Source organism: Triturus cristatus, chromosome 4_1, assembly GCF_964204655.1.
Source record: "Triturus cristatus chromosome 4_1, aTriCri1.1, whole genome shotgun sequence".
In the NCBI taxonomy this organism is placed as follows: domain Eukaryota; kingdom Metazoa; phylum Chordata; class Amphibia; order Caudata; family Salamandridae; genus Triturus; species Triturus cristatus.
The window spans coordinates 76,724,418-76,750,695 of NC_140585.1; the positions used below are offsets into that span (position 1 = coordinate 76,724,418).

At 49.8% G+C, this 26,278-nt stretch overlaps 1 protein-coding gene across 1 annotated transcript in view; it reads right to left on the minus strand.

The window, feature by feature from the left end:
• PPP1CA (protein phosphatase 1 catalytic subunit alpha) overlaps nucleotides 1–26,278 on the minus strand; it is a 177,973-nt gene that overhangs the window by 37,911 nt on the left and 113,784 nt on the right. The window contains exon 3 of the mRNA XM_085651635.1: nucleotides 23,297–23,527. Within this exon, the coding sequence (XP_085507761.1) occupies nucleotides 23,297–23,527 (231 nt within the window). The remainder of the gene's footprint in view (nucleotides 1–23,296; nucleotides 23,528–26,278) is intronic.

Below are 26,278 nucleotides of genomic sequence, written 5' to 3' on the forward strand. Positions count from 1 at the left end.
GTGCATTTGGAGAAAAGGTTCTTATATAGTAAGTGTTTGTATTTCACCGACCCTTCTAAGGGAGGTGATGGCTACCAGGAAAGCTGTTTTCCATGTGAGGAATTGCAGTACACATTTATGCAAGGGTTCAAAAGGCGGTCCCATTAGCCTTGTGAGCACTATATTTAAGTTCCACACAGGTGAGGGTGGCACCCTGGGGGGAATTATTCGTTTTAGGCCTTCCATGAAGGCTTTGATGGCAGGCACTCTGAAAAGTGATAGGTGCTGTCTGTTTTGTAAGTAAGCGGCAATTGCTGCGAGGTGTAGCCGAATGGATGTATATGCTAGGTTACATCTTTGTAGGTGTAGTAAGTAGCATATGATGTGCTGTATGGACGAGTCTAGAGGGTTGATTGTGTTATGGCAATAAACAACAAATCTTTTCCACTTGGCAGCGTAGCAGGCTCTAGTGGTAGGACGTCTAGCTTCTCTGATAACATTCATACAGTCGGGGGGAAGGTTAAGGTATCATAACTCTAGATTTCAGGAGCCAGATCGCAAGGTTGAGCTGAGCTGGGTCCAGGTGACTGATCTCTCCATGGTTCTGGGTTAGGAGGCATGGTGAGGTGTAATTTTAATGTGGCACTACTGAGAGTTCCAGCAGCGTGGTGTACCACGGTTGTCTGGCCCACGTTGGAGCTACTAGAATGAGGGAGTGCTGCTGTAGCTTTCGTACCACTAATGGAATTAGTGGGAGAGGTGGAAAGGCGTATGCAAATTTGCCTGACCAGTTCATCCATATCGCATTGCCTTTGGGGGCGAAGCTTGGCCATTTTGTTTGTGGGTGGCGAATAGGTCTATTTGTGGATGCCCCACATTTGAAAGAACGGGTGAAGAACTTGCGGGTGAAGTTCCCACTCGTGGATCTGCTGCGTCTGTCTGCTGAGCAGATCTGCCATGGTGTTGGACTCCTGGTACATGTTGGGCTAGGAGAAAGATTGTGTGGAATTGCCCATCTCCATATGCTTTGTGCTAGGAGAGAGCTGTGGAGAGTGTGTGCCGCCTTGTTTTTGGATGTAGTACATGGCGGTCATGTTGTCCGTGCGGATAAGGACTGCCTTGCCTAAAATCTGTGTGTGAAAGGATTTTAGGGCTAGAAAGATTGCCAGGAGCTCCAGATGCTTGATGTGGAGTAACCTTTGTTGCGGCGTCCATGTGCCCTGCGCTGTGAGGTGTAGTAGATAAGCTCCCCAGCCTGAGAGTGATGCGTCTGTTGTCAGGATTATTTGTGGAACCGGGTCCAGGAACGGTCGACCTCTGGAAAGATTTGTGGTGTTCCACCACTGCAGAGAGCGATGGGTGCGACCGTCTACCAACACCAGATCTGTCAGTTGCCCCTGGTACTGGTTCCATTGGCGCGCTAAGCACTCTTGGAGTGGACGCATCTGGAATCTTGCATGAGGCACTATGAAAATGCAAGAGGCCATCATCCCTATCAGTTGCATAAACACTCTTGCTGGGAGTGAGTGTTGAAGTATGAATTTTTGACGCAAAGCCTGAATGCTTGCGATCCTTGACGGATTGGGGTAGGTAATGGCTTTTGAGGTGTCTATGGTGGCACCGAGGTATTGCTTTATGTGGGATCAATCAATCAAAGACATTTATAGAGCGCACTACTTACCCGTAGGGTCTCAAGGCGCTGGGGGAAGGGGGGTGCCGTTACTGCTCGAACAGCCAGGTCTTCAGCTTCTTCCTGAAGGAGGTGGTCTTGGGTCAGGCGCAGGTCGGACGGGAGGGAGTTCCAGGTCTTGGCGGCCAGGTAGGAGCAGGACCTTCCTCCTGTCGTCGCTCTTCGGATGCGGGGGACGGCGGCGAGGGCGTGGTTGGCTGATCGGAGGTGGCGTTTGGGAGCGTAGAAGTTGATTCGGTTGTTGAGGTAGCTCGGGCCTTGGTCGTGTAGGGCTTTGTGTGCGTGGGTGAGGAGGCGGAAGGTGATTCTTTTGTTGACGGGGAGCCAATGCAGGTCTCTCAGATATCCGGAGATGTGGCTGGTTCGTGGGATGTAGAGGATGAGTCTGGCTGAGGCGTTCTGGATCCGCTGGAGTCTCTTCTGCAGCTTGGCGGTGGTACCGGCGTAGAGGGCGTTGCCGTAGTCCAGTCGGCTGGTGACGAGGGCCTGGGTGACGGTCTTCCTGGTCTCGGTGGGGATCCACCAGAAGATCTTTCGTAGCATGCGTAGGATGTTGAAGCATGCCGAGGAGACGTTGTTGACTTGCCTGGTCATGGAGAGGGAGGAGTCCAGGATGAAGCCCAGGTTGCGTGCGTGGTCTGTCGGTTTGGGTGCGGTGCCCAGGGCTGGAGGCCACCAGGAGTCGTCCCAGGCGGAGGGGGAAGAGCCCAGGATGAGGACCTCCGTCTTGTCTGAGTTCAATTTCAAGCGGCTGGTCATCATCCACTCGGCTACCTCTTTCATCCCTTCGTGCAGGTTGGCTCTGGCGGCGGCGGGGTCGTTGGTCAGGGAGAGGATCAGTTGGGTGTCGTCGGCGTAGGAGATTATGTTCAGGTTGTGTTGGCGTGCGATGGCCGCGAGGGGGCTCATGTAGACGTTGAAGAGGGTGGGGCTCAGCGAGGATCCTTGAGGGACGCCGCAGATGACTTCGGTGGCCTCTGACTTGTACGGTGGTAGGCAGACTCTCTGTTCTTCCGTCGAGGAAGGAGATGATCCATTCCAGAGCCTTCTCCTGGATTCCGACGTTGCTGAGGCGCTGAACTAGGGTGCGGTGGCAGACAGTGTCGAATGCCGCGGAGAGGTCCAGGAGGATGAGGGCCGCTGTTTCTCCGTTGTCCATCAGGGTTCGGATGTCATCGGTGGCAGCGATTAGGGCGGTCTCGGTGCTGTGGTTGGCTCGGAAGCCAGACTGAGGGGTCGAGGGATCCATTCGTCTCAAGGAAGGCGGCCAGCTGCTTGTTGACGGTCTTCTCGATGACTTTGGCAGGAAACGGGAGGAGCGAGATGGGGCGATAATTCTTGAGTTCGGTGGGGTCCGCTGTGGGTTTCTTGAGTAGAGCGCTGAGTTCGGCGTGCTTCCAGCTCTCAGGGAAGGTGGCGGTGTCGAAGGATGTGTTGATGTCTTGCAGGTGGGGTGCGATGACAGCGTCGGCTTTGTTGAAGACGTGGTGGGGACAAGGGTCGGTCGGAGATCCGGAGTGGATGGAGTTCATCGTGCGGATGGTGTCTTCGGTGCTGATCGGAGTCCAGGCGTGGTGGGGGGTGGTGGTTCGGTCGTGGTGTGCGTTGGTTGGTTGTTGAAGCTGTTGTGTACGTCTGCTATCTTGTTGTGGAAGTATGAGGCGAGGGAGTCGCAGAGGTCTTGCGATGGGGTGATGTCGTTTCCTGCGCTGGGGTTGGATAGCTCTTTCACGATGTTGAAGAGTTACTTGCAGTTGTGTGCGTTGTTGTCCAGCCGGTCCTTGAATGCAGTTTTCTTGGCGGCGCGGATCAGCTGGTGGTGCTTCCGGGTGGCAAGCTTGAAGGTGGTCATGTTGTCCGGCGTTTGTTCCCTTCTCCAGACTTTCGAGGGCTCGGCAGTTCTTCTTGGAGCTCTTGAGTTCGTCGGTGAACCATGGGGCTTTCTTGCTGCCGAATCCGCTGGGCGGGGTCCTCAGCGGGGAGAGCTCGTCCGCGCAGTTGCTGATCCACTTCGTGAGGTTGTTGGCGGCCTGGCTGGGGTTCGCCGAGCTGGCAGGAGGGTGCTGGCTCAGGGAGGTGGCGAGCTGGTCGGCTGTGATCTTGTTCCAGCTTCTGCGGGCAGCCTGTTGCTGGTGGTGGTGGGACGTAGTTCTTTTGAAGGTGAAGTGGACGCAGCTGTGGTCCGTCCATTGAAGCTGTGTGGCGTGGCTGAAGGCGATGTCTTTGCTGGATGAGAAGACTGCGTCGAGTGTGTGTCCGGCGAGGTGGTTGGGGGTGGACACCAGCTGCTTGAGTCCAAGATTGGCGAGGTTGTCGAGCAGGGTGTTGGTGTTGCGGTCGTTGTTCTCCAGGTGGAAGTTGAGGTCTCCCAGGAGGATGTAGTCAGCGGAGGGGAGGGCGTGCGGGCTGACGAAGTCGGCGATGTCCTCGCTGAATTGGGTGCGTGGTCCCGGAGGTCAGTAGATCAGAGTGCCTCTGAGGGTGGTCTTCGGGTCGGTGTGGATCTGGAAGTGCAGGTGTTCGGCGGTGGTCAGGGTGTTGTCGGTGCTGGTCGAGATACGGATGGTGTTCCTGTGGATGATGGCGATGCCTCCCACCTGGTTGGCGGTGCGGTCCCTCCGGGTGATCTTGTAGCCCTCTGGGATGGCGATGGCGATGTCGGGCGCTGAGGAGGCGTTCATCCAGGTCTCCGTGAGGAAGGCCACGTCAGGGGCTGTGGTGTCGAGGAGGTTCCAGAGTTCGATGGCGTGTCTGTGGACGGAGCGGGTGTTGAGCAGGATGCACTTGAGGTGGGTGCTGCTGGAGTTCGACTTGGCGGGTGCTGGTGCGATGCAGGTCCGGAGGCAGGTGAACTTGCAGGCGTGGCAGCTGAAGGGTCCGTGGGTGTGTTTCGGAGTCGCTCGGTAGCATCCCTGGGTCCCGCCGGTGTTGAGTGCGATGAGTGTTGCGGCGTCGTAGGACTGTCGGGTCGTCTTCCGTCGGTGGGGTCCAGGGGTCCTGGCACTGGGCGCGGTCCAGGCACGGACGGGCGTAGACGGGCTTGCCTTTGGCGCGCCTTCGGCGCACAATCGGCGCGGCCGCTGCGTGTGACCGCTGCGCGTTCGCACAGTAGCCATATATGGCGAAGTGCGCGGGGGGGCGGAGCAGCTGGGAGGCGGGAGCGGGGAGGGTACAGAAGGCAAAAGGGGCGGGGTTAGCGGCGGTGGCGGGAAGCGGGGACGAAGGTGCTAGCGCAACGAGCAGTACAGTACAATACAGAAGGAAAAAGGACACCAAAATACAGGGAGACAGGCAACAATATCAGCAAACAGTAAACACAGCAAAACTATGGGGCAGGTCGCGGACCACGCTGCAAGAAGGCAGGGGGCGTGGCCACGCGGCGGAGCTCGGCTGGCGAGGCAGAGGCAGGGAACACGCACACAGCAGCTGGTGGCCGTGCGGCGCGGGGGTGTCCTAGAGCTAGGACACACTCACCTGCGTCGCACGGTCGCCATATATGGCCAAGTGCGCGGGGGGCGGAGCAGCTGGGAGGCGGGAGCGGGGAGGGTACAGAAGGCAAAAGGGGCGGGGTTAGCGGCGGTGGCGGGGAGCGGGGAGGGGGGGACGAAGGGGCTAGCGCAACGAGCAGTACAGTACAATACAGAAGGAAAAAACACCAAAATACAGGGAGACAGGCAACAATATCAGCAAACAGTAAACACAGCAAAACTACGGGGGCAGGTCGCGGACCACGCTGCTAGAAGGCAGGGGGCGTGGCCACGCGGCGGAGCTCGGCTGGCGAGGCAGAGGCAGGGAACACGCACACAGCAGCTGGTGGCCGTGCGGCGCGGGGGTGTCCTAGAGCTAGGGATGGTGTTAGCTGGGACTTTTGGTGGTTCACCGTGAAGCCTAGTTGGTGAAGTAGTTGGATTGCAGTGGCGGTGTGGTGTACAATTGGTTGTAGGACGTGGCTTTTATCAGCCAGTCGTCCAGATACGGGAAGACGTGAATGTACTGTCTGAGGTGTGCCGCCACTACCGCTAGGCACTTGGTAAATACCCGTGGTGCTGTTGTGACCCCCGAATGGGAGCACCTTGAACTGGTAGTGTTGCCCGTCCACTACGAATCTGAGGTACTTTCTGTGGGCATGATGTACCGGAATGTGAAAGTACGTGTCTTTCAAGTCCGGTGTGGTGAGAAAGTAGTTTGGGAGAGGAGCGAAAGTACCTGCTGAAGTGTTACCATGTGAAAATGGTCTGTATATATGTGTTTAGAGGGCAGAGATCTAAGATACGTCGTAGAGTCTAGTCTCTTTTTGGTATCAGAAAATATAGGGAGTAGACTCCCACATTTTGCTGATCGTGGGGGACCTGTTCTATTGCGTGTTTTTGCAGGAGGGAGATCACCTCCTGTTTTAGTAAGGTGGAATGTTCTTGTGACATTGGGCGTTGCCTGGGTGGAATGTTGGGGGGGTAGATGTGAGTTCCAGGCAGTACCCTGAACGAATAATTTGGGTCACCCACTTGTCTGATGTGATGGACTCCCAGACGTGAAGGAAATATTGTAGTCTGCCCCCGACCGGAGTGGGATGGTCTGGGGGAGCAGGGGAAAGTCATTGGGTAGGCGGTCGGTGTGGCAGAGCGGGCGGTATTTGTCTTGCCTCTGCCTTTGTTATTGCCTCTGCCTTTGTTATTTCCTCTATAGCCGCCTCTTTGGTAACCTTTTGTGAAGGTGGACTGAGGGGATTTGTAGGACGTGGATGCGCTATCTGAGGAATAGCCTCTGCCCGTGCCCCGAAAGGAAGAGCTGCGAAAGGAGCGTCTAGGAGGGTGTGACTGTAGGGCTCCCATAGACTTCGCCGAATCTATCTTTTTTCATCTTCGAGGGCCTCATCTATCTTTGGACCGAATAAATGTTCCTGATCGAACGGGTGGTTTAATATGGAGGCTTGTACCTCGGGTTTAAAGCCTGACACTCTCAACCAAGCGTGTCGACGGAGAAGGACACTGGTGTTAATGGCCCTGGAGCTGTGTCTGCTGAGTCTAGGGCACAGCGTATAGAGGTATTGGTTATGGTCTTACCCTCTTGGATTAGTTCATTGGCCCGATTTTTATATTTTTCTGGGAGATGGTGCATGATTGTTTCCAGTTCATCATAATGCGCTCTGTCGTATCTGGCCAATAGCGCTGGAGTGTTGGCAATACGCCATATATTAGCTGCCTGTGAGTTCCTGATGCGTCCAGGAGCTTTGATTCCTCGTCAGGTGGTGGTGCTTCGCCCGACGCCTGGGAATTTGATCTTTTACTTGCGGTGGATACCACTAGGGAATTCAGTGGCGCTGGCCCTTTGATGTAGGCAGGATCTGTAGGGACAGCTTTATACTTTTTGTTCTATGCATGGGTTTAGGACCCTAGCCCTGACTGGGTCTTTAAAAACCTCTGCCGCATGTTTTATTACCCCTTTGAGCATAGGTAGTACAGCAGTAGACCTATGTGCTGTATCAAAGGTATCTAGGAGGAAATCTTCCTCTACTGGGTCAGTGTGTAGCTCTACCCAGTGATAATGTGCCGCCCTCTGAAGTAGGTGGTGAAAACAGTGAGTCTTCAGGTGGAGATGGCCTGGATGGATATAGGCCATCTTGTGGGGCATCTGGAATGTCTGGATTATTATAATCATCCCAGGGGTCTGGGGATCCTGTAGGGGTGGGGTCTTGTGTCACATCTGCTAGGTTGTAGTATGGGTCCCCCTGATCATCATGGTCTGGAGACTGGGTCGGAGCGCGATGAGGCAGGGGTGGAGAACGTGGAGGGGTGGAGGTGGAGAGGGTGGAGGAAGTGGAAGAGGCGGGGAAGGCACTCTGAAAGGGGAGGTAGCACAGTCCTTCCTCCTTGGAGGTGGAGCTGGTTTGTCCAAATGTCTCTTTTTAGAAGACAGTGCCAAATGTCCAGTTTTGGGATCCTTGGTAAGTGTCTTTTGCAAAGGATCTGGAATAAAAAGTTCTTGCGACATTGGTTGTTCGGTCGGCGCCGAGGTTTTCGGGGCCGACGGCTTCTTAGGCTCGTCTGTTCCATGCTTTTTGGGAACCTCAGATTTTTTGTTCGGTGCAGAGACAGGCTTCGGCGCGGGAGTGTCAGTGCTGAGGGCCTTATGATGTTGTTTAGTCAGCACTGAGAGGCTGGGTTTCGACACCGAGGGCTTTGGTGTGGAGCTCGGTGTTGAGGTAGAGGCCGATCTTTTCTTCGGTGCCGAAGGGTGTTTTTCGGCACTGCTGGCAGGCTGGCTCGAGCCAGAGCCGCCAGAAGGTTTACTTGTCTTCGTCACCGGGGCAGAAGGTGGGGTGTTTGAAGCAGTGTCTTTGGTCTTGCCTAGGCCCGAAGGCGTGACCGAAGCCTTTTTGGGTGTCGGCGCGGGTGTGGGAGGGGGTATTTTACTCACGACCCTCTGTGCCGCAGTGATGTCCTCCACATCAGAGTCGTCTGCTTCCGAAGCACTGACTAGGTCCTCTTCGGTGTGCTGGTGTCCCGGAGCTTCGACGTCGTCCCCGAAGATGTCGACTGGAACAGAAGTCGAGGAGTGCGGCATTTTCCGTCTGGCCAGTCGGTCTCGAATAGTCTTTTTGGATCTAAAAGACTTGCAGGCAGGACAGTCTCGAGCCTCGTGTTCCGGGGAGAGGCAGAGGTTGCACACCACATGAAGATTGGTGTGGGGGAATTTGGACCCACATCGAGGGCACTTCTTGAATGGAGTTCTTTCCATCAGCCGGGACTGGAGCCTGGATAGGCCCGAAGGCTGCCGATGACTGGAATCGAAGGTGCGTCGAAGGTGATGGAGGAGATCAGTATCTAAACAATATCGCAGAGAGCGAGGATTCCGCTTCGATCGAACTGGAATGTTTGGAACCGGAGCGCGAAGTATTACATCTGAGCCCGATGGCGGGAAAAAAAATCTGAGGATGGAGCCGAAGCCCATGCGCAATACAAACCAAGGGAGGAGTCACCAACCTCGTGACTTCCAAAGACTTTCCAAGAGGAAAAACAAACTGCAAACATCCGGGCCCAACACCAGATGCCGATCTATGCAAAAGTGTGTAATCTGCAGCTCCTATGCCTCGAACATACATTTCTACACATCAGTGGCAATATAAATCCTTTGCAGTGTTCCATGTAAAATGTGCAAATTTGATTGTGCGGAGAGACCATCACAAGGACAGAACGGTAAATCATGTATAGAAAAGCTCCTGCTGGATGGGCCAACATACGAGAAATACAAATAAATCGAATCCGATTAAAAAGAATTGGAAGTGAATTTGTCATGGTAAAAAGGTACGCAGATGTCCTTTCCTGTGCCATCGGTCCCTCTAAGTAAGATTTAACTGATACTTGTGTGATTAATTTTCAGTCTTTCATTTGCCATTTAAGAAAACAGGATTTTATTTCCCGGTTGGAGATAGTAGAGCAATCACTGGGGGGAATCAAATAGATACTCTAAACCAAGAGAAGAAAAGGTGTTTTTGATCTAGGTAATCCATGGGATTCTATGAGCATGTTCCAGAGATAGACCATCTTTAATTAGCTTTTGGGTGACATGAATAGATTCCCTTCTCCAGATATAAGGCCATAAGATTGGGCTCAGGCCAATTGTATCAGTGCGATATGGAACATCTATTTCTGCATGGCACGCAAAATTGTTACAACTTACAGGGAGGCCAACACATTTTCCCAAAAATGTCCTCTGTGGTCTTGAGCTGAGGAGTTGGAATAACCCCAGATGCCTGCCTCATAAGTTGCTAACGAGACAGATTTGGCAGTATAAACTTAACCATATCAATTGGTTTTGCACCCAGATTAACAAAAGTGTAGAGCAATATTTTTCTTGTAGTAAGCCCCTCGAGATAATCATATTGGACCATGTTAGTTGCCTGTCAAAAGTCACACCTAGATAGGAATATGGGCTATTTTGTAGGCAGCTCTATAAAGGCTTGTGAGCTTCCTATCTTTACAGCCAGTAATTAAGATGAAAGACTTTGCTTCATTAGTTTTTATCTCCAATTTATGCATGTAGTTCACATAAATATCTAGTAGCTTTTGCAGAGCAAGGCCCGTGCAGGCAATTCACACCGCAGCATCTGTGTACAGGAGGATTGGGGTACGTACATTATTAATACTGGGGATGTCTGGTGTTGAGTCCAACAGGGGAGCTTCCACCCTATTGGTGTGGATGGAGAAAAGTGGGGCGAGTAAACATTGTAGGACACCCCTGTTAATTGGAAACACCCTAGTTCACTCTCCCCGCCTCCTGTATCGGACGCTGGCCGAAGCCGAGGAATAAAGCTGCCTGATTAGGAGTACAATTGCCTCATCAATACTCCTTTCTTGCATCATCCTCCATAGGTGTTGATATACAATGCAGTCAAAAGCTGCCGATGGTTCCATAAATGCAAAGTATAACTTACCAGGCTTAGCCGGAGTATACTTGGCAATTAAGAGACTTAAATTAAGACACTGATCCTGGGTGCCCATTCTCTTTTTGAAGCCATATTGGGCTGGGATCAAAACGTTATTAGCAGCCCATACCTCAAGTCTGTTCAGTAAGACCCGCTGTGCTATTCAGCAATGAAATTGGCCTATAGTTTTTGGCCTCAGATTTGTCTTTGTGGATTGGGATTAAAATAGATTTCTTCCATGAAACTGGTGGACCCACCTTGTCAACTGTTGACAAACATTTGTCAACACAGGTCCTCATAAATCTGGCTGTACAGTGAAAACAAAAATCTATGGGAGTGCCATGCAGGCCAGGGGCTTTATTGCTGGAGCTCTGCAGGACCTCTGGTCTCATGGTGATTAAAAATCAAAAGGGGTTTAATGAGAGGGGAAATGAGTGCCTGCTGTGTTATCGCCCCCTCTGCTTTTGGATCAAATATTAAGGAGAAGTGAGTAACCCAGGACTCATCTACATGGGAATCCAAGCTTGGAACTGTTGGTTTGAGAAAAGGAGCGTTAATGGTATTCCAGAAGTCCCTAGCATTTTTAGGTCTCGCCTGACCCAGCGCTTGCGCTGGTCTGGCGAGACTTATTGAGAGGGCTCCAAAAAGTGCTACCAGGCCAGCCTAGAGCTACAGTGCATGTGCGTGGGCGCCGCGCTTGACCGCAATTACTTTCACGGCCGCTTTGATGTTTGATCATGATCACTTTCGCAGCCACACGGCCGCTTGGCATAGCCAATAGGTCTCGCTTTTGGGACCTTATAAGTATTTAGTCATGCAACTGTTGCATGGCTATACACTTATAAGGTCCCAAAGACGAGACTTATTGGCTATGCCAATGCTTGTTTGAGACGGCGGCTAGACAGTTATTCCTATGCTTCTTCATTTAGAGTTTTGATTCTGATCTTCCTGGCCTCTGTATTGGAAATGAAGCAGCTTGACTAAATCCGCGTCACTGGGTGTGGTTCGCAGAGCCTGCTGTAAGGCTGATAAGGACTTGGTACAAGCTTGGTCAAACCATCTGGGGCCTGAAGTTTTAGCTATGTTTTTTTTCTTCTAGGAGAGTCTCAATCTTCACTAATATGGATTTAAATGCTGTGGTTGCCTGGGTGGGGTCAGTACCTGCTTCTAGGCAGGATATATTGTTTTGCCCGTTGGCTCCAACAGTCGGAACAAGCGAGGTTGTCTATTGTGGCCCATTTAAGTGTCATCCAATTATTCGGTGCTATTATGGGTTTATCCTGCCGTGGCTGCTCAGAGTAGATTCCTGCCCAATCAAGCTTACCAATGATGGCAGCGTGATCACTAAAATTGAGATACTTTATTTTAAGATTGGAAATTGAATTTGAGGGGTTCAGATAGGATTATATAAGCAATTGTTTTACCCCGAGTAGGTGTGCCAAATGTGTTCAACATTCCCAAGCTTATATCAAAAGGCTTTCAAATCTCAAGTTATTGATCACAAGGCAGTCTGTTCAGGGATTCCCCCGTAGGAATTGTGGTTAAAATGAAATCAAGGCTCACCTGCCTCGGATCTGCGACCTTTCACGTCGCCTGCAAAATTGTTATAAAAGTTAGCTAGGACTGTCACCACCTGGGCCTTTAAGAAATAACTGATAAAAGGGGGAGACATTATGGTTTGACAACTTCCAGTTGTAACGTATTCTTCAAGGTCAAAATCCCTCCCCTGGCTCTCCCTGATTTGGACGGAAGGGCAGCGATATTAAAAGAGCGATAACCGTCTAAATTAATCGGCCCAGTTTCCCATGTTTCTTGGAAACTCAGATCATACATGGTAACAATTTTTAACCAATCGGGATAGGACAGTTTGTTGCTCAGTCGGGCAATGTTCCATGTCATTAAGTTTATAGTCAAACCGATCAGGTGTTGCTTTCAGGGGCTTGGGACTTTCGGATTCCAATATAAAAAGGTTTAAACCAGAGTGGGAGTTCTCCTGTTCATCCTCTGTCAATCACAGTCTGATAGCACATTAAATCGGTTATGTGTGGGAAGGGAAATAAAGGATTGCCCCAGGGAAATGGATGGGGCTCAGGAGGACAGATTATGGTGACCGGGGGTTCCTGTCCCTGGAATGTGGTCTGGTAGGTTTGAAAAAAGAAAAAAAAGCCAAGAGGTAGTGCAAATATTTGTGTGAGTGGAGACGGGCCTGTAGGAAGCCAGTGTAGTAACTGCTGAATCAATTGGTGTGAATTGAACACCACACAGTTGCCCTCAATGGATTTGGTTCTTCCACCCAGCCCACTCTTCGCCATTAAAATTTGCATCCTCCCCCCCCACCCCGCATGTTTGCTGATCCAATGACCTGCTTTAGACATCAATTGATGGATGGTCTCCTTTTGGGTACCATGTAATTTAGGAACATTTTCCAGTATTACAACGTATGGGCAAGGTGCAGGGTGGGAGTGCCACTTGTGTAGTAGTCTTTTTCGCCCCCATTTTACGACAGTTTTTCCGTCTGGTCTTGTAGGGGGGTCTTGTTGGGGCGATGTCAGACCCTTAAGTATCCCCTGGGACGAGGTGGTATTGTGATTGTCACAGACTGATTTGAGCGACAAGTGATTGGGTCTTTGTACAGCAGATTGGACCGGGATTGTAGAGGGCACTATTGGCACACTACCTAAATGGGAAATATGGTCTGCTCTCACTAGGCCAGGATTACCCATACAATTAGTATGACAGCCTGAGGATAATCCAGGCATATTATGGTCATTTTGGCCGTCCCCTGTTGAACGGAGGGTCAATATATGAGCCTCGATTCTAGTAAGTATGTCTAGAAGTGGTTGGAGTAAAACTGAAATTGGCTGTTTTTAAAATCAGGGAATCAGATCGGTGAAGAGATCGCGGTAAGTTGAGTAGCGTCAGAATTTGCTTTGGTTATTCCCCCCTCCCTTTTTAGGTCGAGCCTAGCGCAGCGCGCATGTGCTGCTCGACTATGTAAGGGGCTTCAGAAAGCTCACCACACTAGAGCGTGTGGTCAGCTTTCGTTACAGGCTATTGGGCTTTGAGTGAGTCTTTCTAATAAACGCAGCACGCAATTGGGCAAAGGCGGGTGCATGTCCCGCCTTTGCTCTGCCCACAGCCTATTGCTTGCAGTTACCCGCACAGGCTACATCTGTTTTCAATTATCGTGCCCCGACACGGGCGAGATAATTGAAAACAGATTGCTCTGTGGGGCGCGCGCACCACTCGTGCTTGTTTAGCTACGCGATTCGCCAATTGGGTGCACTTCTATTTTGGTGCCAGGGGCTATTTTTCCCCTCAGTCTGACCCCGTCACTAACTCAGGTTCTAATAACTCCGACCTTCTAAAGTGAATTCTACGTGTTTGAACGGAGATATGCGTGTCAAATAACTCCAGCAGCATTTTCCCTAATCTTTTTTTTACGGCCTACTCTGGCATCGTCTCATGCACCATTTCGAATATGCTACTTACCAGTATGCATCTGTTCTTGGCATGTAGGGCTGCTGACGTTCATATCTGCATAGATCGCCGCCTAGTGTTGGGTCCGGATGATTGCACGTTGTTGTCCTGGAAGAGTCTTCGAAGTATCACGAGATAGGTGGCTCCTCCCCTGGACTACAGTGCGCATGGGCATCCTCTCCATCCTCAGATTGTTTTTCGCCATTGTGGCAGTGATGGAGTAGATACAGTGAGGACCATGCTATACAGTAATTGAGTGCTGCAGCCGCTACAGGCGCCGAGGAGGAGGGTGGGCGATATGAATGTCAGCAGCCCTACATGCCAAGAACAGATGCATACTGGTAAGTAGCATATTCGGTTCGAGGCATGTGGGCTGCTGAATTCATATCTGTGCATAGATTACATAGCAATCCCTCCATTAGCAGCGGCTGCCCGTGCCAGCTACAGCAGTCTGAAAAAGGGTCTTGAGAACAGCCTGTCCTACAGCTGCCTGCTGTTTTGAATGTACATCTACACAGTAGTGCTTAGTAAATGTATGTATAGTGGACCATGTGGCTGCTCTACATATTTCCTGTAAAGGAATGTTCCCTAGGAAAGCCATGGACGCCCCTAACTTTCGTGTTGAGTGGGCTCTTGGAGGAATCGTTAATGTGCGTTTAGCCTTTTCATAGCAAATTTGAATACATTTAACGATCCATCTGGCTATCCCGGCTTTAGAAATGGCGTTGCCCTTGTGTTGTGGAGTAAAGTCAACGAACAGTTGTTTTGTTTTCCTAAAATCCTTTGTTCTGTCTATATAGTACACGAGGGCCCTTTTTACATCTAGTGTATGGAGCATTCTCTCTGCGACATTTTCCGGATTTGGAAAGAAAACAGGCAGTTCAATAGTCTGATTCATGTGGAACTGCGATATCACTTTAGGCATGAATGTGGGGTTGGTACGTAGTACAACTGTTTGCGTGAACCTGTATGAATGGCTTTTGAATGGTTAGTGCCTGGAGTTCACTAACTCTTCTCAACGAAGTGATTGCCACTAAGAAAGCTACTTTCCAGGTGAGGAATTGAATCTCACATGAATGTAGAGGTTCAAAAGGTGGACCCATCAATCTGGTGAGGACCACATTCAGGTTCCACACTGGTGCCGGTGGGTGTGTTGGAGGAATAACTCTTTTGAGTCCCTCTAAGAAGGCTTTGATGGCAGGCACTCTGAATAAAGAGAGGTGCTGCCTGTTCTGAAGATAGGCTGCTATTGCGGTTAGATGTATACGTATGGAGCTGTATGCCAGATTGCATCGGTACAAGTGTAACAGGTAACAGATGATGTTCTGAAAGGATGCATCCAGCGGATTAATGTTATTGTTTTTACAGTAAATGACAAATCTTTTCCATTTAGCCGCATAGCAAGCTCTGGTCGTGGGTCTCCTGGCCTCCTTGATGATATTCATACATTCTGGAGGCAGGTTCAGGTAGCCAAACTCTAAGACTTCAGGAGCCAGATCGCCAGGTTCAGCTGTTGCAGATCTGGGTGCTGAATTTCGCCACGGTTCTGTGTTAAGTCGGGGTGTTAGCCGCAGTCTTTGATGCGCACCACAGAAAGTTCTAGCAACGTGGTGTACCATGGCTGGCGTGCCCACATTGGAGCAACCAGGATGAGTGTCATCGAGTGTTGCCTTAGTTTGCGTGCCACTAGTGGTATTAATGGCGCTGGGGGAAAAGCGTACGCAAATCTGCCTGACCAGTTCATCCAGATCGCATTGCCCTGCGACTGGATGCGGGAACCTGGCGGCAAAGCTGTGGCATTTTGTGTTTTCCCTTGTGGCGAATAGGTCTATCTCTGGATGACCCCACTGCTGGAACTACGGTTGGAGTACTGATGGATGTAGCTCCCACTCGTGCATTTGGTGGCTGTGTCTGCTGAGCAGATCCTCCATTTGGTTGTCCTTGCCCGGGAGGTGTTCTGCCATGAGGAACATGTTCCTCTGAATGGCCCACCTCCACATGCTCTGAGCCAGATGAGACAACTGTGGAGAGTGTTCCTCCCTGCTTCTGTATGTAGTACATGACAGTCATGTTTTCCGTCCGGATCAACACGACTTTGTTGCACAAGTGTACTTTGAATGCCTTCATTGCCAGGAAGATTGCCATCAGTTCCAGAAGGTTGATGTGCATCTTTTGCTGTGTCGTCCATAGTCCCTGCACTGTGCAATTGAGTACATGAGCTCCCCATCCCGAGAGACGCGTCCGCCGTCAGTATTTGTGGAACAGGCTCTTGGAACTGTCGGCCCTTGCAAAGGTTTTGTGGATTCCACCACTGGAGAGTTGTATGCCCGACCGCTCACCAACACTAGGTCTTTCAACTGTCCTTGAGTCAGATTCCATTGACGTGCCAAGCACTCCTGAAGCGGGCGCATATGTAGTCTCGTGTGCGGGACTATGAAGATGCAGGAGGCCATCATGCCTATCAACTGCATGAACACCCGCGCTGGAAGGGAGTGTTGAGGTCTGAACTTCTTTATCAGCAGTTGCATGCTGTTGATCCTCACTAAATTTGGCTGAGCTTTGGCTGCCAGAGTGTCTGGCTGCGCCCAGGTACTGCTGTACGTGGGCGGGTTGAAGATGTGACTTTGGATAATTCAGTGAGAATCCCAGACTGTGAAGAAGGTGAATGGTGTGGGATACGTGGCTGGCACACTGCTGGGCTGACTTTGCCTGAACAAGCCAGTCGTCCAGGTAAGGGAAGACGTGAATGTGCTGTCTCCTTAAGCGTGCAGCCACTGTCGCTAGGCACTTGGTAAAGACTCTGGGCGCCGTTGTTACTCCGAAAGGGAGGACTTTGAACTGATAATGTTGATCCTGAATAGTGAACCTGAGATATTTTCTGTGTGATGGGTGTATGGGTATGTGGAAATACGCATCCTTCAAATCCAGTGTTGCTAGGAAGTCTCCCTGACTGAGTAACGGCAGAACCTGCTGGAGGGTGAGCATATGAAAATGCTCTGACAGAATGTATTGGTTGACAGGTCTTAGGTCCAGTATAGGTCTCAGAGACCCGTCCTTTTTTGGGATCAAGAAGTACAGAGAGTACACCCCTGACCCTCGTTCTACAGGCACGAGCTCTATGGCTCCTTTCTGCAGCATACTTAGTACTTCCTGCTGCAACAATGCCAAGTGCTCTGCGGACATAGGACGGTGTCTTGGTGGAATGTTGGGTGGATTTGATGTTAATTCCAGACAATAACCGTACTGGACAATTTCTCTGACCCACCTGTCTGTGGTGATGATCTCCAGACTGGCAGGAACTGTTGGAGTCTCCCCCCGACCGGTGTTATGTGGTCGGGGGGGCAGGGACATGACGTCACTGTTATTGGCGGAGGACCTGGTGTTGTGTCCTCGTCCTCTGCCTTTGGTGCTGGATCCACAATATCCACCCCCATTGTTCTTATTATAGGTACTCTGGGTACCTCCTTTATTGTACTGCTGCTGGGACCCCTGACCTCTAGCTGCTCCTCTATTCCCGGGGCGACGAAAGGAGCCACTCCGAAACTGCTGCGACTGTAGAGCCCCCATAGATTTCGCAGTTTGTGTCCTTTTAAATCTTTTCTAGCGTAGTGTCAACCTCGGGGCCAAATAAAAAGTCTGGGTTGACTGGTTGATTCAAGATATTAGTTTGAGAATATCAGGTTTCAAACCTGAAATTCAACCATGCGTGCCTCCTCAACATCACACTAGTGTGGATCGCCCTTGCTGCAGTGTCAGCTGCATCTAGTGCGCATTTGATGGACGCATTTGTAATGAGTTTTCCCTCTGTGATGAGGAGCTCCGTTCCATCTTTGTAGTCATCTGGTAGGTGTTCTAGCAGTGTTTCTAGGGTATCGTAGTCATATCTGGCCAGGAGTGCCTGAGTGTTGGCAATGCGCCAGATGTTTGCCGCTTGTGCTGCTATCCTTTTTCCCGATGTTTCTAGCACTTTGGACTCCTTGTCCGGAGGAGGAGCATCACCGGTAGTTTGAGAGTTAGCTCTCTTGCGAGCATTAGAAACTACCATTGAGTCCAACGGCAATTGACCCTTGATGTACATTGGGTCTCCTGGGGCTGGTTTGTATTTTTTTTCTATTCTCAGGTTCAACACCCGTGCTCTGGTTGTCTCCTTAAAGATGTCCTTAGCATGTTTAATAACCCCTTTAACATTGGTAGAGTCTTGACCGTTCTGATGTTGAGAACGTGTCCACCAAGAAATCCTCTTCCACAGAGTCAGAATGAAGTTCCACTCCGTGATTGGCAGCCGCTCTTTCAATGAGGGCGTTAAAAGCAGCAGTATCTTCAGTGGGAGATGGTTTTATATTAGAAATATGAGTGTCAGGAGCATTTTGTGGGTCTCCTGGGTCATTAGGGTGTCCCCATGTTTGATCCTGGTCTTGCTGTTGTTCATCAGCGTCATTATCCACAGGATAAGTGGTATCCTCATTATAGCCCTCTCCTGCATCCGCCTCAGAGTGTGCGGGAGAAAAGGATTGTGGTTCCTGATCATATGTTTGGTAAGGTTCCACAATCACTGGTGTCGAACGACGCCATTTTCCTTTTCAGTGGAATTTTGTATGATTCCAAAGTCTTTTCTGGAACAATTTTCCGCTTGCGGAACGACAGTCTACCAGAGTCTACGTCGATAAACTGGTCCTGTGAGTCTTCGACATCTGTTCTGTCTGTCGACACTGTTCTTGGTTGTTCGATACTCTTCCTAAGTTCGAACATCTTAAGTGTCCCCGGTGGTGGCAATCCAAACTTGATCGGCGCCGGTGCCGAGTGAGCCTTGGCGACGACCTTCGGTTCGGGACCCGTTTTCGGTTAGAGAGTGTCCCGTTCCCTGATGCGCTTTAGGGACTCAGATACCCGTTTCAACGTGAATGCCGACGGTGCTTTTGATCCGACAGGCTCCTTGGAGACAGGCCTCGACGCGGTCTCCGGTTTCTTTCCCGTCTTCGGGGCTTCGATCCAAAGGTTTGGATCGACGCCTTGTTGATCGGGTATTTTGGCAGTCTCAGCACTCCTCGGTGTTGATGTAGTGGGATCGACCACCTTGACCTTGGTCGTTGGTGCCCCAACCTTCAGTGCTATAGGCCTTTGCGTCTTCTCGGGACCGAGGGCCTTCTTTTGTTTCTCGGTGCCGAAGTCCTTTTTTGGTTTCTCGGTACCGAAGTCCTTCTTCGGTCTTTCGGCTCCGATGTCCTTTTGTGTCGACGGAGTGGAAGGTTTTGATGCCTTTGATCCGACCTGAACCAGTTGCACTTTCGGTTTCGATTTGACCGTTGCAGGTTTTGGTTTCGATTTCACGGAATCGACTCCAGTCTTTCGCTATTTGTGGCTCGTTTGAAATGTTCGAAGCCGGGCCTTCGGGCAGGGCTGTAGAACGATCCGACTGATCTTGGGTAAGGCCCGCAGGCGATCCCTCGACCTGAGCCTTATCAAGACTATCTCCCTCCGCATCGACGGATTAGCCTAGCTCCTCGCCTGAGCTATCTTCCTCGGCCCCAAGGGCCTAATCGTCGTCTCCTATCTCGTTGACGACGTTTTTTTCCTCGAAGATCTCCTCATCTTCGTCGTCATATTGGGAGTCATGCTCCGAAGCAGGGTCCGATTGTTCTTGAACATCCTGCTCTTAAACGTATTCGAATTGTTCTACCTCTTCGACGCTCTCGACTTCTTCCTCTTCGGTACTGAATATGTTAACCGGGTTAGGCGCCGATTTTTTGGCCTCCAATCGAGCCGCTCGTCGATTCCGAAGGGTCTTTCGACCGGAACCGGGCGCAGGCCATACACTTGGTCTCATCATGATCCGGTGATAAATATTTGTTACACACCGGATGGACATCGACGTGTGGATATTTTGCGTGACAGAGGACATCTCTTGAAGGGTGTCCTCGATTCCATCTTCGAACGTCGATCGATGTTCGGACCGAAACTCGATCCGATAAGGGTGAACAAGTTCGAAAACAAGTATAATAATTTATCAATACAGAATGCAAATGATAGACAATGTCTAAAGGCTTTTGGCCTTAAATAAAGTTTTCCTAACTTGAGCTAAGATAAGCACATCCGAACCCAATGGCGGAAAAAAACAATCTGAGGATGGAGAGGATGCCCATGCGCACTGTAGTCCAGGGGAGGAGCCACCTCTCGGGATACTTCAAAGACTCTTCCAGGACAATGTGCAATCATCCGGACCCAACACTAGGCAGCGATCTATGCACAGATATGAATTCAGCAGCCCACATGCCTCGAACCCTCCATTTGTTTTCTGCATATGGCTTCCAAGCGCGCAAGTAACTCTGCGGCATAACCCTCCACTGTGCGTATTTCCCTTTCATAGCAGGTAGCACCCACTCTGCTTGCGCATTATTCTCTTAAGTTCTGGCTGCCACCAGCAGACCGTCCAACAATCAATATGTTTTGTCAGAGAGAAAAAAAAAAAAAAAAGAGGGGCTCCGATAACACATGCTGAGCTTAAGCCCTGGCCTCTCACATGAATAAAGCATGTTAGACAAGAACTGTATAATTAAGCGCAGGCTTGCACTCAGGCCTCCCAGCGCACCCAGGCAGTTAAGATGAGTGAAACCCACTATCATTAACCAGCGCAGACCATGATGATTGGCTGCACAAATGTGGATAAGAGTTCTGTCAAAACTGACTAGGCCAAATGTTATTTTAAATGCCGTGAAAGAGGGGAGCAGCGCCTAGGGGTATACACAGGCCCATATGCCGGTGACAGTGATACAAGTGTAATTCTAGACTATTAGAGTGACACAAGATCATTTCTGCCCCAGAACATGACAGCTGAGGGGATTATGCACGCAATAACATTTTCAGAAATCTGTTAACCCCCAGCTCTGATCCAGTGAATATTTCATCGAGTACCTCTTGGAAGGCGACATTCATTAACGGGAGGAAGATATAGGCAAGAGACGAGCAGATTAAAGGAGTCAGAATGTCTGCTCTGCTGAGGCAAGCAGCCCTCTGCTGATTCAGACTTCTATCTGCTGTTGCGAGACGTCTTGGTGAAAAGTTTGATACTGCGAGAACAGCATCTGAAAGAAAGATACGGTAGATGCTCTGTCAAAGCGTCATATGAGGCGATGAGGCAGGGAAGGACCTTTCACAAGCACTCTGCGCACCTGTTCGGTTTTACTCATTTACAAGACTTACTCTGTGTAAGAAGTGCCCCCACACAAAACCCAATTCCAAGGACCTTTTTGACACTGATGGAGTCCCACTGAATTTAAGCATTCCATTAATTCTACTCAGCATGAACTTTAAATTGCATTAGGTATACATTTTAAAGCTTGCTGTGATCTAATTGGTATTTCTCTGCAATGTAAACAATATGCACTTAGTTTCTTATTCATAAAACCCAGACCGTCTATGCACGATTAAAGCCATAAACAAGCTACTCAAATAAAATTCCTACTTATTTTATGAGAGCAACAAGTGTCCATTGTGCTCAAAATATAAACACAAACATTCGAAATGTGAGAATATCTGTCAATGTGTGTGTAGGGTGAGAGCATGTGTATATTGTCTGTGCTGTGTGAGACAGTATGCATACAGGTGTGGAGGAGTGTGCTGCACATGAATGTGTGGAAAGGAGAGTTAGAGAGTATTTGAGTTATAGTCCCTTTGTGGCACCTCTGGGCTCTGATGACTTCTGCAATTCAAAACTGGTGCGTGCTATATCAATGTAACTTAGCGGTAGCATTATATGAGGGTTAAGTGCAAGCAGAGCCACTGGAACTAGGCAGTGGTGGAAGACCAGATTGAGTACCCAAACTCTAAAACTACCAAACACTCTTGATACCCACATCCTTTAACCCATTAGTTGGCACATACCATAGTGAGAAAAAGCAGTCGTTCAAGCTCTCACTAGACCTGGAGAAGGGTCCCTGCCCTCACCACGGTCACAACTTTTGCCACACCACATTTGTGCTTGGGACAATGCTCAGGATATCCAAGGGATAAATGCTCGCTGGTGCTATTGGTGGATGCAGATGACAGCGGGGTCCATTTCCCTGGCCAGAGTTTGCAAATGGCATTAACTTAAAAGGCGAGACCTATTGCATTTTTAATGCTGGTTCTTTGTGGGAGGTTCTGATGCTATCAGGGGGGGAAGAGTAGGGCGTTAACTGTGTGGGGAATCAAGCGTTTGGGCTGAGTAAGGGCTGGCTCTGGGATTGGGTGTGGAGTATCTGGTGCAGCCACTGCGAAGCGCTCACTAAAGGTTTGGTCAAATGTGCAGGTGCCTCATGGATAGCCTACGCTCAGACTAGATTCTTATTTGAACGCTTGCAGGCTTTACTTCCTCTTGTGTTTGTCCCATCCTTCCACTAATCACTGGTCATGCACAATTTATTATGCAGTCTGAGAGTGCAAGTGTTTTCCAGCTGTCTCCCTCATGTACTTCTTTCCCCTCCATCATGCTCCGTTGCCCTCACCCACCTCAGTGATGCGCTGCTCGACATACTGTGCTGCCCTGCCAGGTTGCTTTCTTGCCAGTGGTCTTTGACGCCCGCTTTGTTTGGCTCGTCAGTGCCCACACTGCTCTGTCAGCCTTTTGCTTAACATCCCCTGCCCACTGTGTTGCTTCCCCCCATGCCTTCCAGGTTGCTTCCATCAGTGTTGCCTCTCCTGCCAATCCACCAGTGTTACTTTCCCTCACCCACTTTAAAAACGTTTTCACACTTTACCCAAACCAAGTCCGATCGGTTAAAAAAAGGACCATCATATGCAGTCAATAGATCTGATATGAGCCAGATCGGCTTCGCCAATGCGGTTACTTGAGGGGCTGTACAGAGGATTTAGATGCCTACAGTGGCCGGTGTTCAAATACTCCTGTACGGTTTGATCGACTTTTGTCCTGCGCACGGAGTTTAAACAAAAAAGCTCTGTGCCTGGACAAACTGCCAGCAGGTTCATGTCGGTATTCAGTACACCTCTGTAGTCAAAGGGACACGACGTAGCTACAGCAGGATGCCAAAATCCAAAATCAAATCATCTACTCTGGTGGGGTGAGAATGTTAAGAAGCACTTGCCAGGAATCTGAAGGGGAGGGGGAGAAACTATTGGTAGGAGATAAGGAGGGGCACACGATTTGCTAGGTGGTGTGGGGGTACACCAATTCAGAGAGTAGGACCCGCACAAGCAGGCGGTGGAAAGAGAATTCGAAAACTTCTGATCTTCTCCCCTCCCCACCAGATCTAGGAAAAGTCTTAGCTCAGTCCGTTTGCAACAGGATATTCATTGGTGGAGAAATGCAAGGCTCCACTTGGTCTTTTTTAATAGGGAACAGTCCAATATCTCGCTCGGGAAGCTTATGAAGGGAGGGCGCAGGCAAGGGAGGGCGCAGGCATCACATTTGTGACTAGTCAGGCACCTGTTGAGCCTATAAAACAGATTAAAGCACCACCAAACGCTCCATGACTGGCCCCAGGGTAAATCTTACCATCTGTGGCTACCGTACAATTATGATACAATCTCAAAACTGTGGACAGGATCCCTGAAATCTGGATATCATTCACCAACAGGTGACAGGAGTGTGCAGGTGGCTCAGAAGCACAGGTATCCAAGAATCATAAATGTGAAATATGATTGGTTTGTTTGGCAGCTCCAGTGCTCTCCACATAAACCACCCCTCTCCTACGCTGCCCTCTCACCACTACCCTTCCAAAGAGCACCCTTACATTCATCATAGAAGCCGTAAATGCGGTTGATGCTGGCACACTCATGGTTTCCACGCAGCAGGAAGAAGTTCTCGGGGTACTTGATCTTGTAGGCCAGAAGGAGGCAGATGGTCTCCAGGGACTGCTTCCCACGGTCCACGTAGTCGCCCAGGAAGAGGTAGTTGCTCTCTGGTGGGAAGCCACCATACTCGAACAGACGAAGGAGGTCGTAGTACTGACCGTGAATGTCACCTGGGAGAAACAGAAGGGAGGCGAGAAAGAAAAACATTTGTTACCACTGAATCCCTACCACGACCTGCAGGAAAACCTGTGTTTTAATAGATCCATATATAAAAGGTCTACAGAGATGGAGTACACATTCCAGAAATTCATGCAATATTCTCACTTTTGGATGCGATCTTATAGGCACAGGCATCATTTAATGATGGGTTTGATAATGGACGTTTATTCAACAGCACGATGTCTCACTGACCAGTAAGTTCATTCACTGACTGGATACCCTCACAGGCGACAGGACGCCTTCTACAAATCTACGGATTGATGGTGTAGACTGATGGGAGGCCAGTCAAATCATTTTCAGCCCTTCTGCTGCTCGTGGAATGAAACCTTCCCACAGGAGTGGTTGCAGCAGGGCGATCTGAAGTGTTGCAGCTCATGCTCCAAGTTACCAAGAATCTCGAAACGTTTGAGCTTAGAAGTGGGCAGAAATTAGGGCATTTTGAGGAGTTTTTAAAATTGTGCGAATAAGAAAATTACTTGTTTCTTAGAATATCAATTTACCCTGGGCATCTTCCATACCAATAGTTTACAAATGATTTTCTATGGTGTGCAATTTGTAAACCGATTAAAGTGGATGACCCTCTCACAATGCATAGGAAAAGGAAAAGGCTGAACTAATTCACCAACCAGCAATTAAGACAGATTAACACCACACGACCCCATCCAAAAAAAAAAAAAAAACGTGTGCACGAACATAGGAATGGATGCCACCTTGCCAATCATAAGAGGCAGAGCCTGCACACATTATGGTAGGACTCCTTTGACAGGACGCCTGTAAGCAGAGTACAAAGGAAAAAAGATTTCAGCCCAACCAGGGTAGTGTATCGGTCATCACATACTGTAGTCTGCTCTGGCGGGGTTGTGAAGCTTTAGAATGGCGGAATATGCCACAGCAGTCTAATGTTAGCACCGCCTAACAAATGCAATTTTAGGAGCTCCTAGGTCTTGCAAGGACTTCTAGCTGCACTGCAGAGATGCCAGGAACCTGCTGCAAGGGTTCAAATCCTGCCTCTGAAAGGAAAGTTAACTGGTACCAGCCCAGTGTCCACATCTTGCTGTGGAGCTGTGTGAGGCGCAGTTTGGCTGGTACCAGCCCAGTGTCCACATCTTGCTGTGGAGCTGTGTGAGGCGCAGTTTGGTGATGCGAGTCATCAACCAGAGGACCAGCAGCACTGGGTTTCTGAGACACCTCACGGCGAGGATTCAGAAAGCAGAACCATGGCAAGGCACTGCTGGTGTAAACTGCTAGGTTTCACCATGGCTGAAAGGAGAAGAGCGGGAAAGGACATTGCGTATTAGTTCTTGTAGCCCCCAGATGAACACTAAACTAAGTGCATCCACGCAGACATCTGATGCATGGGCTACATTCAAGGAAAAAGACGAGGCCTCTGGTGAAGTTTCTCCAAACACAACCCGACACAAGATAAGGACGGACAGCTGACACTATGCATGTTTGGAAACATTTGTAAACGAACTCACTGGAAATGGGTGCAGTCCCAGTGAAACAAGTAGAGTGCAACACAAATTTAAACGCACTCATTAGGTCTCATGAAAAAAAATTGGTACAGCCGTGTGGGTCCAGTAAAAAAAAAAAAAAAAAAAATGCAGATGGTTACAGTGGTTCGATTTTGCTGTTCAGACCAAGTCCAATCAGGACTCTTGGAGTGAGGTACAGAAAACTGCCTGGAATTCTGGGCCAACAGGAGACTGGTCCTTCCATCCACTTTCTGCTGGAGTGGACACCTGCTGCTTTGCCCGGGTCCCTCGGATCTGCTGGGACAAGGGATGGGTGGACTTTGGATATGGCAGGCATGGACATTTAATTGGGATTCCCAGGGCAAGGCTGCTGGATTTGCTTCCACTGAGCTTCTCTACAGGCACTCCCTGATGCAGTTTGTCCTCTGTACTGCGACATCTGAGGCGCACAATTTCTATTCCATGGTCATCCTGCAAAATGTACAATGTCTTAAGTACATTTGCGATTCAGGATTAAAACATTGTAATTCTTGTTCTTTCCACGACCAGTCCAATATAGTTTGGCCTTTTGTTTTATATTCTTTGCATGCTTCACAACCCATCCAGTGTGTTACAACTCCACATACCCTAAAGTTTGACCCCTTCTGCACTTCAGTTTAAATAAAATAAAAACGTGACCTGCCCATGTCCCTAGAGACTCATCTAGGAGAGGTAGTGGCTAATGCACAATAAGTTGTCACTCAAGGTAATTCATACCTGTTTGGTCACAGTTCTCCCCTCTGGGCAAATTTCTAACTCCCAAATTACAGGGCAGAGTGCACACACGAAGCACGAGCTACAAACAAAGCAACCAACCAACCAATCAATCCCTCCCAACCAAGCAGGAGGTCTGGTTATTTTGTGACAGTTTGTCTCCAAACTAGACATAACACTGGGCGCTCTACACCAATTCACACCACCCATCATTTACAATATACAATTCCGCCCACGCTGAGCTTGTCAATGTTCCAAGAACTCAGTCCTCCCACTACACAAGCCTAGACTCGGGCGCAGGGGGATCATGGTTTGATCCCCGGTGCCAGAGCAGCACCTGGTGACTGTGCAACAGCTCACTTACTCGCCCCAGCGACTTGAGACCTTAAGGGGCGATACATCCGCGCTTTACAAGTATGGATTATTAGGCCCTCTACCCCCAGAGCCCGAAAGAGAAACTGAAGCTCCTCGGTT